General features: G+C 45.9%; 1 protein-coding gene across 6 annotated transcripts in view; it reads left to right on the top strand.

Moving 5' to 3' along the window:
- Positions 1–1,532, top strand: part of APLP2 (amyloid beta precursor like protein 2) — a 72,491-nt gene extending 70,959 nt beyond the window's left edge. For 5 of the 6 annotated variants that reach the window (XM_019942057.3, XM_019942058.3, XM_019942054.3 and 2 more), the window contains one exon: positions 89–1,532. In XM_019942057.3, coding sequence (XP_019797616.1) covers positions 89–190 — 102 coding nt within the window. In that variant the 3' untranslated portion in view covers positions 191–1,532. The remainder of the gene's footprint in view (positions 1–88) is intronic. The other variant, XM_019942055.3, reaches the window with a different exon arrangement.
- The last annotated feature ends 12,601 nt before the right edge of the window (positions 1,533–14,133 follow it).

The raw sequence follows: 14,133 nt of genomic DNA, 5'->3' as shown, positions 1-14,133 counted from the left end.
ACATTGCCATTGTTGCCTGAACAGGTCTGCTGATGCCCTGGGAAGTTCTCTTGGGCTCACGTGATAACCCCCATCTTTCTTCCTGCAGGTCGACCCAATGCTCACCCCAGAAGAGCGTCACCTGAACAAAATGCAGAATCATGGTTACGAAAACCCAACCTACAAATACCTGGAGCAGATGCAGATTTAAGCAGGTGAAGCACGACACCCAGCTGGAGTGGGGGGTGAGGCGGGCAGCAGATGTCCAGAGGTTTGGACCTACGACTGACCGACAGCTACTTCCAGAGGATTTCAGCTTACACTCGGACCTCCTGGATCATTAAGACTATAAAGTACTACTGTAGAATCACAATTTCCATTCTTTTTAAATGGGTGAAAAAATGTTAATATAACAATATATGATATATAAACCTTAAATGAAGTGAAAAATTATCTATTACAGATATTTGACTGATGTAGTTTTCTTTTTAAAATTAATCAGGAGTCCCACTTCTATCGTATTGTCTCACACATGCTCTCTGTAGAAACGGAAGATGTTGATTTTCAATGATAGACTGTACGTGCTACATGCAGGCCGTTTGTTCCGGCCGCATTGTGTCAATCAGCTCTTTATGGCTCACTGTCCTGGGTTTTATTTTAAAAAAAAGAAGAGGCAGTATTCCTCATTTAAAGCTTTAAATGAGCTTTCAGATAGTTGCTGAGAAACTAACTGAAATAAGGAGCCATAACTGATCCTTAAAATACATCATGATCCCCCTCTCAAAATTCCTTTGAAGGACCAGTTTCTTGGAAGTCTGGTGCGCCCACCACTGGGTACCTGGGTGTCTCCACACAAGTCCTGTCACCAAGGAGGCGCTCAAAGCAAGCATTTGAGTTCCAGCTTCTTTCAGCGAGCCTCGTGTGTACAGATTAGGGCCACTACTACGTTCCTTCTGAATCCAGTTCTTCCACAGAAAGTAGCCTGTAGTTTGTACCTGACGTGCTTCCACTGTCCGCCGTTGCGTCACCGTAGCTTCGGACCGCTCGCTTCTCTCCCGAGTAATGTCCAGATGTGCTGTTTTCCTTTTTGGGCATTTCCCACCCCCTCCGAAGGCACTGGTCTCCACCGTCCCCACCGTTCACTGAGAGAAGACAGCAGGAGGAGGTGGCCGGCATCCTGGGGAGGATGCGGGAGGTTTGCTTTTCTCTGGAAGGTGGATGCTCCAGGCTGTACACAGAATGATCTGTAGACCCCATGGAAAGCTTTGAAGATTTTGTTTCCTTCACATGAGTCTTTGTGATGCTTGTATAGTTGATGTTGACGCTCACAGCTGCTTCTTTTCCCTTTTTTTTTTTTAATTCTAAAGGTTCTGGTAACCTGAGGTGTATTTTTTTTCTATTTCCCTGTGACTGTTTTTTTTTCTTCTTCCTCCCCTTTACCCCATCCGTGTCTCTTCCCACTATGCACAGATAAACTTCACCTACAAACTCCTTAATCTGCTCTGTGGAGAATGTACAGAGTTTAAACACATCAATAAATACTTTAACTTCCACCAGGACTCCTTGATTTATTGGCCTGGCATTACTCGCGGTGATGGCTTTAACCCTTCTGCCCTGGACAGTGGTGCTTCCTTCCCTGGAGGGTCTCTCACTGCACGGCAGAGGCAGGAATTGGTACAGGAAGCTGGACTCTTGGGCTTGAATTCCATTTTTCATTTAAAAAATAAGAGGGAAAGTGCTTCAGCCTCAAAGCTGGTGGTTCTTATTGATCTCAGAGAACTGGTCTTTCATTATTTCTTTAATGATTTCCTCCACTGTGTTTTCTGTTTTCTAAAATTGTAATTGGCTAAACCTCGGACCTCCCTGATTGCTCCTTTTTCTTTAGTTTTAGTCTATAATCTAGGTGATTGCTCTGCTCACCTTCTGCCTTTCTAGTGGATTTTGTAATTATATTTTTAAATTCCATAAGAGCTGCTTGCTTTATCTTTCTCTTCTTCTTCTTTTTTTTTTTTTGTCTCCACCGAATGGCATGCGGGATCTTAGTTCCCTGACCGGGGGTCGAACCTGTTCCCCCCCTGCAGTGGAAGTGTGGAGTCCTAACCACTGGACCACTGGGGAAGTCCCTGCTTGCTTTACCTTGATATTTCATATAACATTTCTTCTTTTTATGATGACAAATCCATCTGAGTTTGTACATCAGGAATTTTTAAAGTTTTCTTCCTTCTCTAAATGAACTGTTTCCTTTTGAGCTATCGACGTCCTATAAATTCCTATAAACATGTAGTGATCATTCATTTGATCAAATGTGAGAATGAATTACATGATTAGCTAAAATAAATAAAATCAGTCCGAAAGTTAAGAATTTGATGCAGCAAAATACCATTAATGTTTATTAATATGAGACTTTTCTTCCTGATTCTGGAAACAGTGAGTGGAGCTTGTGGCTGAGTTTTTAGAGAAAGGTTTGCAGCCTCCATTTCTGAGTTTCTTATATAACCTGCCACTGGTAGGCACTGCTTTTCTCATTGAAGGAGGCTTGTCTACCCCACGCCTGCTTTCAGCACTTTGTGCCTGGGGGTGGTTTTCGCTGGTCATCTAACATCCGGCTACTTGTCTGACTAAATGCAGGGGCTAATCTCAAGAGTCCTCACTCTAGTTTACTGTGATGCTGATTTACAGTATATGATGCAGTTAAGAGTCCCTTGCATATACATGCGTACCTGTGTATAAGTGCACATATATGTACATATAGGGAGTGTGCATTTTATGAGCCTCTGGCGAGGAAGCACCTTGGGACAAACCAGTTGAACAGGCTGGTTCTCTGTAGCGATCAGCACGTCCCCGTCTGCCCCTCCCTCCTGCACTGGCCTCACAACTTGCTGCCAGAAAGGTCGCGAAAAAGACGAAATTTCATTTTTTTGAAGCCAGTTTCCGCCAGTGTTCTAAAGAGTGTTTTCACTTGACCCTCTGCAATACCAGCTGGAAAATGGGGGTCTACGTTCATTATGATTCAGTTCCAAACCTCACAGACCCGCTTTCTGTAGGTTAGTGCCTGCCGTCTGCTAGCTGCTTTGTAAACAGCGCCTCATTTCATTGTCTGAACTTCAGAGCATGGTTGTTACCTTACAGAAAGCTGAGGTCCTCCGCCTGGTGAGGGGTGAAGCAGAGACCCAAGCCCAGCTGTCACTGTCCATCCATCCCCTTGCTCCGTGTATGTCGGCCCCGGGAGACAGTGGGCCCAGGAGTCACCTCCTAAGTGGCGCCTGTCAACCAGGACTCACCCAACTGGCCAACTCTTAGGACTGGTGTCCATCACCCACACCGCTGTCAGTGGTGGGCCTCGGAACTGCCTGGGACTGGTGAAATAGCAGTGGGTTCCTTTACCCCAATGGGGTCAGTACAAAGGGAGCTGAGGGCAGATCCGAACATCCTGGCGCTGAGGTTCACCTGTCGCCCTCACCCTGGATTGATGGAGAGTCTACCTCTGTATCTGTAGATCTATAGATGCTATATGCAGATGGTAGTTTTTTAATTTTGAAAGGAAATGTGTGTAAGGCAGGGACTGCAGGGCAGACCTCACCTAGACCAGCTCCACTCTGCTCCCTGGCGGCACCTTCCCCGCACAGGGTCCTGAGAGAAACTTGCTCAGCCCCTAGTTTCTGCCGGTGACTCAGCCTTGCCCTCTGGGGAATGTGGCCCTGCCCACCTTGCTGGCAGCCTGCGGTGCCGGCAGCTCCCCGCGGACTTTGGCGTGAGGTCATCCGACCTCCTCGTCTGCTCTCAGTTACAAATCGGAACCTGGCAGTCGAGGTCTGAGCCAGCCCAGGTGTCCTAGTAATCTCTGGTTTCAGTTGCCATGACGCTGATTCTCTGATTTAGGAGACACACTGGGACGTGATGAGTCTCTAAGTTAATTTGGACAGGCCCCGGGGTCCCCTCCAAAGGAACGCACGGTCTGACGTGGCTTGTCAGAAGTGGACACGGGCAAGATTGATGGAAGGAACCAGAAGGCCCTGTGGCACCCGCCCCCTGCCCCCCCATTTCACAGCTGAAACAGCCACCAGCTCACATGTTCCTCAGCACAGAGCCAAAGTCTGGGACGTGCAGTACTTTTCTGGGACAAAAGGTGAAGTGGTCCTTGTAAAACAGAGTCGGTGCCTTGCCTTGTTACGTAGAATGAATAAGGGGAAAGGGTGTCTGTCCTGCCCTCTGTGGGCACTGGGTCTAGCAGGCCTTCACAATCGCAGGCTGCTGTGCTTTTCCTCAGGGAGTGGCCCAGGTATCCAGGGAAGGGGACAGGACCTACCCAAATAAAAAACGTTTTTCTAGAGTCCTTGAAATGGATGGGGCATGACTTCTTGAGGAATGTCGAGGAGTTCTCAGGCCAACTTAACCCGGGTCTGGTTGAACTTAAAATGCTGGAGTCGGTGTCTCTTTCTGATGAGAGCAGCAACCTCCAAGAGTAAAACCTTTTAAATTTGCGCCCTCTATAGAGAGTCACTTAAAAACTGTATGCATGTACTATCATAAACGGAAATTTGGGAAGCATAAGAAAGATGAAATTTTTTTTCCAAATTTTATTCACTAAAGGTACAAAGCCTGTTGGGTCCAGTGAAATATTACAAGTTTTAGTGCAAGCAAAGTGATTGCTTTCATTCTCTCTCTAACTAAAGTCCATAGTTCTTTCAGATCTCCTTAGTTTTTACCCAGTGTCCCTTTTCTGTCCCGGGATATCACATACTTACGTGTGTCTCTTTAAACTCCTCCCGACTGGAGCTTCCTCAGACTTTCCCTGTTTTTGATGACTTTGAAGGTTTTGAGGCATACTGGTCAGGCATATTGTAGGATATGCTCCTCTACCAGGATGGGTGGGGTGTTCTTCTCATGACAAGACCCTGGGATTGTGTGTTACTGGGGAGGAAGACCACAGCCAAGTGCCGTGCTCATCACAGCCTATCAAGGGGACGAGCTGTCCCCATGATTGTCCCTATCCATGTCGTCCTTGATAACCTGCCTGTGGTGTGTTTGTCAGCTTCTCCCCTGTGAAGTTTCCCTCCTCTCCCCTCGCTGGCAGGGCATTGCTATGTGCTTAAGGAGTGGAGAGTTATGTACCCTCACACCTTCTTATTTATTTATTTTTTGCGGTACACGGGGCTCTCACTGCTGTGGCCTCTCCCGTTGAGGAGCACAGGCTCCGGACGCACAGGCTCAGCGGCCGTGGCTCACGGGCCCAGCCGCCCCGCGGCGTGTGGGATCTTCCCGGACCGGGGCACGAACCCGTGTCCCCTGCATCGGCAGGCGGACTCTCAACCACTGTGCCACCAGGGAAGCCCCAACACCTTCTTATTTTTAAATTGTGTTCTAACACTTTGCAACACAGCAATTAGAAAGTCAGGTTCTAAGGTCTCCTTGTATTTCATGGCTATCAAAGCTGAAAGAGTTCTTGACTGTGGTGATGGTTTCAGGGGTGTGTAAGTCTGACGTATGTCAAACTTATCAGATTGTACCTTTCTAATATGTGCAGTTTATTGTATGTCAATTATACCTCAATAAAGTTTTTTTTTTCTTTTAAGCCGGAAGAGAAATTGCAAAAACAGGCTGGAATGGGGTAAGTCATCCTTGACTGTGCCTGTTAACAGCACGATACTAAATTTCCTATTCTATCTACCAGTCCTATTTCCGAGCTTAAGTATACAGATAGGTCTTTCAGATGAGGCATCACTTTTGACAGCAGAATTAACTACTAATGAAAACCTTTCCAGACGTTGGTTTTCAAATTTCTCCATAGCATAGGTTTCTTTAGAAAAAACAAGTTGAAAAGGTGTTTTTAGCTTAAAAAACAAACAGGGAACAGCATAACATCATTAAGTTCAACAACTGATTACTTTGTCACAAGATTAATCTCTCTGTGACGTACAAAATGTTTCCTTGGTCACTTCCAATCTTATTTAAAAATACTGTGAAGATTCATATTCTGATTCTAATCAGAATAACTACATTGGTTGGAGACATTTGGTAGCATTTCGTGCACTTATGATTTCCAGCATCAAACTTTATTTGGAACTATTTCATTATTCCAACCAAAGCATCCAATCCATCAGCGTTACATTTTCCGAGATTTTTCATACTACATTCTTTCCCATAAAATACAAATAAAATTTAAAAGGCGGCTATCATGTTACAAGTGGGAATTCTGAAGGCAAACTACCTGATTCTTTTCCTAATTTGGCCACCTACTTACTGGCTGGGTGACCTTGAGGAGGTTGTCTAACTGCTCTGTGCCTTAGTTTCTCCGTCTGAAGAAATGGGGGTGGTGATAGCACTTAGGTTGTTGGGTTAGGAGTGAGTGGCCACAGGGAAAGATGCTAGAGCTACACCAGTGCCCAGTGTAGACAAGTGCTCAGTGAATGTGAGCTGGTATTATTTGTTGAAAACATCTTCTCCCGGTACACAGGGCTCAATAAAACAACAGTTTTTGTGTACGTTGTGATTAAAGCAATTGGTAAATATTATACCGTAAACTGAGCTGTACTTTCCTCCACACCTTCCGTAGCCTGATGTGGCTTTTTGCTTGTTTCTTCAAAGCTGTCATCTTCCGACAGCACTTGCTGACAGAAGCATGGGTTATACTGCTTCCGTGTTGCTTTTGTGTATCATTTCAGCCCTTTTTACTGTGGCAGGACAAGGTGATTCTACGATGGTTTATGGCTTTTTGTCTTTGGCATTTAATTAAGAACCTCAGGCTGTATGTTTATCATTCCTAAATGAAATTTTGTAAATTACAAGATTGAGTATTGCATGACTTCCAGTGCTGAAAAAATTGTGGTGGCTTGTCTTCACGTGCTGGTCATTTAGTTTTTAAGTGTCATTAAACATGTTGGCCTCATAATATTTGTCAGTGCCGCCAGACCCAACATACACGTCACTATTAATGTACGTTGTAAATGGACATTATTAATGTGTGATGTAAGTCCACGGTCTTGATAATTTCATACTTTTGGGGAGTTCCCTAGCGGATCGGTGGTTGGGACTCCTCACTTGCACTGCCGAGGGCCTGAGTTCAATCCCTGGTGGGAGAACTAGGATCCTGCAAGCCACACGGCCAAATAAAAATGAAACTTTTTTACCAACTTCATATCAGAAGATAATATTTTTTACCCGATAATGTGGCCATTGAAGAGTTTGTACTAGGAGTAGAAACGTCAATCTTGTCACTTTCTTGTTCTGTGGAGTGAAGAGCATACGCTGCAAGAATCTTGTAAACCACATATTTATTTACATTATTTGATTAAAACTTCCTTTCACTTGGTGAATGAACACTGGACTCAGAATGTAAGCAAATGTATCAGGTACTTTGATTTTTAAAAAGCCCATGTTGCAAAGCGGAAATAGAGACACAGACGTAGAGAACAAATGTATGGATACCAAGGGGGAAAGGGGTGGGGTGGGAGGAATTGGGAGATTGGGATTGACACATACACACTATTGATACTCTGTATAAAATAAAATATGACACATACACTATTGATACTATGTATAAAACTGATGGGAATGTACTGTAGAGCAAGGGATCCCTACTTAATGCACTGTGGTGGCCTAAATGGGAGGGAAGTCCAAAAGGAAGGGGATATAGGTACATGTATGGCTGATTCATTCTGCTGTGTAGTAGAAGCTAACACAACATTGTAAAGCAACTATACTCCAATAAAAATTAATTTAAAAATAAATAATTAATTAATTAATTTAAATAAATAAAAGAAATAATAAATAGGCCCCATGCAGCACCATGGGTCAGGGGGTAGCTACAAATACCAGATGAAAGAAAGGATGAACTTGGATGTGCTGATGATGTGGACAGGCAGAAATTCTCAAAGATGCTCAGCAGAGAAGCAGGTAAGTAGGCCCAGGTAATAAAATACATATCCAGACAGGCTCCGAGACTACCAGCTCAGAGCATCTGCATTTGCACCGTCCGTGGACACCAGGGTGTTTTGGGGGCAGCCCTGTTATGTTGGCAGGATTTCCATATTATGTGTCCTGTCTACCCAAGGTAGGAACAGAACTGGACTTCTCAGCTGGCTTGTGGGGAGGGCACAGGTGTCACTTAGAGTCACCAATGAGATGCACTCACAAGAGACTCACTCAAGAGGAAACAAAGAGGGCTTCCCTGGTGGCACAGTGGTTGAGAGTCTGCCTGCCAATGCAGGGGACACGGGTTCGAGCCCTGGTCTGGGAAGATCCCACATGCCATGGAGCAACCGGGCCCATGAGCCACAACTACTGAGCCTGCGCGTCTGGAGCCTGTGCTCCACAACAAGAGAGGCCGCGACAGTGAGAGACCCACGCACCGCGATGAAGAGTGGCCCCCGCTCGCCGCAACTGGAGAAAGCCCTCGCACAGAAACGAAGACCCAACACAGCAAAAATAAATAAAATAAATTAATAAACTCCTACCCCCAACATCTTCTAAAAAAAAAAAAAAAAAGAGGGAACAAGAGACCCCACAGGCCACTCTCTGGTTATAGCGACAACAGAACATGCAGCTTCCGGGCAGTAGGGTAGCATGACGTGTCCAGGGTCGGTCTCACTGGGCTGAGCTGTCGTGGCGTCTCCCTGGGACAGGAGCAGTGAGGCTTCCCAGGCAGCCCTGTGGTACGGCTGGCCTTGTTCCTGGCTCTGTCTCTTCCCTTCTTGCCTCTCTGGCCCTCCCAGAGATTCTATGAGCTTCCTAAGGATCTTTTAATAATTTTCTCTTTTTTTTTTTTTTGCTCATATCAGCTAGAGCATTCTGTTGTTTCTGAGCTGGCAAGTTGACAAAAACTCCATTAAGGGCAGATTCGCTGAACTCTAATGAGAAAATTGTGCCTGTTGCCTTCACTCAATAAAGGAGATGGGACTAAAAAACCCAGTGACATGAGAAGGACTCTCAGTGTGGGAAAAGGAAAATACAGATACAAGATGTTACAGTCAGTACTACCCTGGGGTCCTATATTTGAATCAGAAATATCAGTGTGAATTTGTTGGGTATTTTATCTCTTTTAAAAAAATTCCTAGCTTTGTCCTTCAAAAGCCCCAGAAACGGGAGTTCCCTTGTGGCCTAGCGATTAGGATTCTAGGCTTTCACTGCCGTGGCCCTGGCCGGGGAACTGAGATCCCACAAGCTGCATGGCACAGACAAAAGAGAAAAAAGCCCCGGAAAAAGTGACCAACGCAGTAGTAATAAACATTCCTTGTGCCAGGTGATTGTCTTGAAATGCTGTTTCTCACTAAAAGACAATGGGACTTGTTGAAGAAATGGCTGATTGCATGTGTGGGCAGGGAACGTACAAGGTGAACCTGAAACATCCGACCAGAAAGCAAAGAATGATCAAAGATGAGTAGGATTGGGTCAAAAAAGAGTCAGAACCAGGACTTCCCTGCTGGTCCAGTGGCTAAGAGACTCTGCGCTCCCAGTGCTGGGGGCCCAGGTTCAATCCTCTGTCGGGGAACAAGATCCCACATGCCACAACTAAGAGTCCACATGTCACAACTAAGAAGTCCACATGCCACAACTAAGAGTCCACATGCCACAACTAAAAAGATCCGGCACGCTGCAACTAAGACCCAGTGCAGCCAAAATAAATAAATAAATAAATATTTTTAAAAAAAGAGTCTAAACCAACTTGAAGACATCCCTGCTGGTCACAGAGGGGAGAGTTTGAACATCAATAGCATACAAATGGCAATGAACCAAAACATATCAATACATTTAAATCCAAGAATTCATAATACAAAAACAAGCAAACAAACACCAGTTGTTCCCTTTGGAAAATGCTAGAAAGCTGACTATTTTGAAAACTACTCAACAGAGGGAGAGACTCAGGCCTTTACTCTTGCCTTCCTGTACAAACATTACTAGCGGGTAACCACATAGATGAGAAATTTCTCTCTATAGAAGTATTCCAGCATGTAAACAAACAAGGGACGATAAATTGAAATGTTACCGTTCACATTTCCTGAATTTAGAATCTAAGCATGGACCTAGGAAAACAAAACGAGACAGCCAGACATAGGCCTCACGTTGAAAAACACACCACCACCTATGAAGAATCTTCCCTCCAAAACACAATCAAACGTTCATCTCGTTAAGCCTCTAAATACAGCAATTTGTAGGGAATACAGAGCACGAGGGAACTCACTAAAGAGACAACAGTTTGAAGATACACTCCACAAAATCCTCACTGTGGGAAGTCTACAGGACAAATGGTCTGATTTCTTCAGTAAATAAATTGTAAAGGAAGAACAACTGTAAAGGAAGAAAAACGGGAACCTCTAGATTAAAAGAGACCTAAAAGACATGTTGGAAACAAAACAGACAAACAAAAAGCAGGCCAAAGCTAAACAATGATGTGCAGAGATTCAGGCCTGGATGATCAAAACCATGTAAGAAAAATGAGCAAGTAATCCCCTCCCCAGGGCCCGGGTTCGATCCCTGGTCGGGGAACTGGGGTTGTTTGGGGACAGGCACATGGAGGGGTCAGGGTTGGGCTGTGTTGACAAAGTTCCAGTGGTGATGATACGGTGTTGCTTTAGAATAATCCAATAAGCTGTGTATGTACTTTATGCTCTTTTCTATATTTGCGTTACATTTAACAATAAAAATTTTGAGTGATAATGGAAAACCAGAAAACATTTTCACTTATTCATTTCATCTTAAAATAATTTAACAAGCATTTCTTGAGTGTGAGCTGGGGAACCAGCAGATACTGATCCTTGCTTTCAGGAACTTTGTGTTTTGAAAGACGGGTGATGCAGTGTCGTGTATCTGTAATCACAGCCGACTGGGGTGGAGCTGAGTGGAAGAAGGCAGGGCTTCAGGAGGTGACGTGTAGTCCGGGGAGGACTAGATGGTGGCTTGCAATAGTGAGATGCAGTAGGAAAACAAGGGGTAGACAGATTCCGAATATATTTTGGGGGTAGAACTGACAGATTTGTTGTTTGTGGGTGGGTGGTATAAAGAAAGTCGGTGATGCCTTTAGAACTGTTTCAATAAATGGACGTTGAAGGTATTATTACTAAGATGGCCAGATCCGAAGTAACATAAAGAAGAGGCACTCATGGCCCTAAAACTTGCTGCCCTGCTGCAAAAGGAGTGTCTCATATCATCTCCCAGGTTCCTGGAACATCCTCTTTTATCTCATGGAGCTGTGAATGCCTTGCACGTAGAAGGCACTCAGTGCTGTCATTTGAATGCAAAGCACATGCCCTGCATTGACCGCGATTGCAGGCTAGGAGGAGGTGATGCAGGCCAAGACCCTCACCCTGACACTGTGTCACGTCAGCTTACTGAGTGCACACCACATGTGACAGAGGAAGAAGTGTAACCACATGTCCTGACATTAAACCCATGACATGTGAGGTCAGTGCTTTTATTCCTAAATTGTAAGTGAAGAAACCCAAGAGCAGACAGCCTAAAGGATATAGCCGGGTTCTTACACTCCTAGGGGGTAAATCCAGACTCAAACTCAGATGTCAGCCTGAGGCCCATGTAGTTTGCTGCAGTGACCAACTCACAGGGCCTCCTTCACCATCTTTCCCTTCCCCCACAAACACTCCCACTCCCAAGCTACTCCCATCTTTCTCTTCCCCCACAAACACTCCCCCTCCCCGGGTAAGTCCTTCTCTTCTTGACCCCAGGACTCTGTCCCCTGGGGGCCCCTCAGAAGGCCACTCCGACTGCCCCAATGTCCTTGGGGCCAGAGCTGCTTAGTGGACTGACCACAGGCTGAAAGACACTGGCTTCGACTGGTGACGACATGGGAGGGATTGTGGCCGCGTCAGGCAGACCCAGCAGCTCTGCTGCTGCTCAAGTTGGTGAGAAGCGGAGCAAACCCAGGCGAAGCAGATCACTCCAGGCCTGCAGGCAAATCCCACTCCCGAGAGGACCCGTCCGCAGACAAGTGGTGTGGGAGAGGTTTGGAATGGGCGGAGAGCAGGGTGAACCAGTGAGGGAGCCGTCATCCGTGAATGTAGCTTAATCGTCTAGAACAAGATGTGTATACCTGACACCTACTCCCCAGTGGAAGGTAAACATGCACTTTCTAAATACCAGTTGTTTAGTGGTCACGAGGAAATTCTGCCTTCCCCCTGCATGACGCCCACCCACGTCCCTGGCCTTGAGAGCAATACTGCATCTGCCTGGAATCTTTCCCACATCTCACCCCGCCCCCCCAACCCCTTTTCTCCTTCTCTCGGTGAAATCCAAATTCAGCTGAAATGCCACTTCTGTGGCGCTCTCACAGGCATAGTTAATCTCTCCTTCCTCAGTTCTTCCAGAATCTGGTACTCTCCTCCATTAGAGCTTGCACTTGAGGGCGTTTTGATTTTCCTGGTCCACGTAAGAGCTCTCTAAATGTGGTTGCAGGGAAAAATGAGGCCATGCAGCTGATGAGCATGTCAGCATATTACGAAGCTCAGGGGGCTTCCCTGGTGGTCCAGTGGCTAAGACTCCACGCTCTCAATGCAGTGGGCCCGGGTTCGATCCCTGGTCGGGGAACTAGATCCCGCACGCATGCCACAACTAAGAGTTCGCATGCCTGCAACTAAGACCCGGTACAGCCAAAATATATAAATATTAAAAACAAACAAACAAACAAAAAAAGAAGCTCGGGCTTCTGCTCTTGGGTTTCTTCACTTACAATTTAGGAATAAAAGCACTGACCTCACATGTCATGGGTTTAATGTCAGGACATGTGGTTACACTTCTTCCCCTGTCACATGCTTGGTGTGCACTCAGTAAGCTGACGTGACACAGTGTCAAGGTGAGGGTCTTGGCCTGCATCACCTCCTCCTAGCCTGCAATTGCAGTCAATGCAGGGCATGTGCTTTGCATTCAAATGACAGCACTGAGTGCCTTCTACGTGCAAGGCATTCACAGCTCCATGAGATAAAAGAGGATGTTCCAGGAACCTGGGAGATGATATGAGACACTCCTTTCGTAGCAGGGCAGCAGGTTTTAGTGCCAGGAGTGCCTCTCCTTTATGTTACTTTGGATCCAGCTTACTTTCCATCATCTACACTAATTGAAGGGTATTGTGTCATTGGTGACTGTGGTACCAAGGTAGTACCTACAAAGTTCCGTAGGTGACTTTGTCACAATACACAGAAAATTATTTTCTGATATCTTCTCTTTAGCTTTGGAATGCTTCGTAGGATGGAAGAGGCAGAGACTTATTTTCTATTTATTCAGGGGATGGTGCCAGTCAGCGTGCTAGGCTCTGAGGACTCAAAGGTGCATAAGACATTGACAGAAATGCAAAGAAAAGGTGATAAATTCCACAGTAGAGGTATAAACAGACCTAGTTCTGGTTTAGAGGGAAGGAAAACCTCATGGAGGAAGTAGGGTATCAATCTGGATAGGCTAGACTTGCTGCAATAACAAACAAACCTCGACTCTCAGTGGCTTAACATCCCAAAAGCTTACTTCTCGTCGATGCTACATGTCAAATGCACATCAGCAGAAGTCTCTGCTCACTGCAGCCACCTAGGGCTGCAGGCTCATAGGGGTCTTGCCTTATCTCAGCATGTGCTTCCAGGATCACCTAGCCAGGGAGAGAAGGCATGGGGATTGCGCATTGCGTCCTCATGCTCCTACCTGGAAGAGGTGTGTATCGTTTGCCATTTGCCATTTCCCTGCCCACAGTTAGCCACAGGGCCACACCTAACTTCAAATTCCAGCCTGTGCCCAGAAGGCAGAGAGCTGGAAACACTCTGGTGAAGAACATGAATGACTAGTGCTGTGCAAGCGGCTTTGTCCCAATGTGCAGAGATGCTTGTGAAGGAGAAGGGCTTCCCAGCAGATGAGAAGCTTTAGGAAAGGTGCAAATGTGGGGAAGCCTGGCTGCAGAAAAGGGGTCCTAGTAGGAGTGCCGGGAGGCAAGTTTGCAAAGGAAGACAGGTCACGCTGTGAGAGCCAGGCAGGAAGTTGGATTTGATCCAGGAGACGCTGCGGGTTTTACTGGAGCTGTGGTTTAGGATAAGTAACCTGATTGCCTGTGCCGGAGAGGTCAGAGGGTAGCAAACGGGAGGCAGGAGATCCAGTTGCTTATTATTATTATTTTTTCTAAACGCACCACTTTACTTTCCTTGTAAGGCAGCCAGACATTACAAACCTTAA

This window comes from Tursiops truncatus, chromosome 8, assembly GCF_011762595.2.
Source record: "Tursiops truncatus isolate mTurTru1 chromosome 8, mTurTru1.mat.Y, whole genome shotgun sequence".
Lineage (NCBI taxonomy): Eukaryota > Metazoa > Chordata > Mammalia > Artiodactyla > Delphinidae > Tursiops > Tursiops truncatus.
This window is presented reverse-complemented; position numbering and strand designations above follow the sequence as displayed.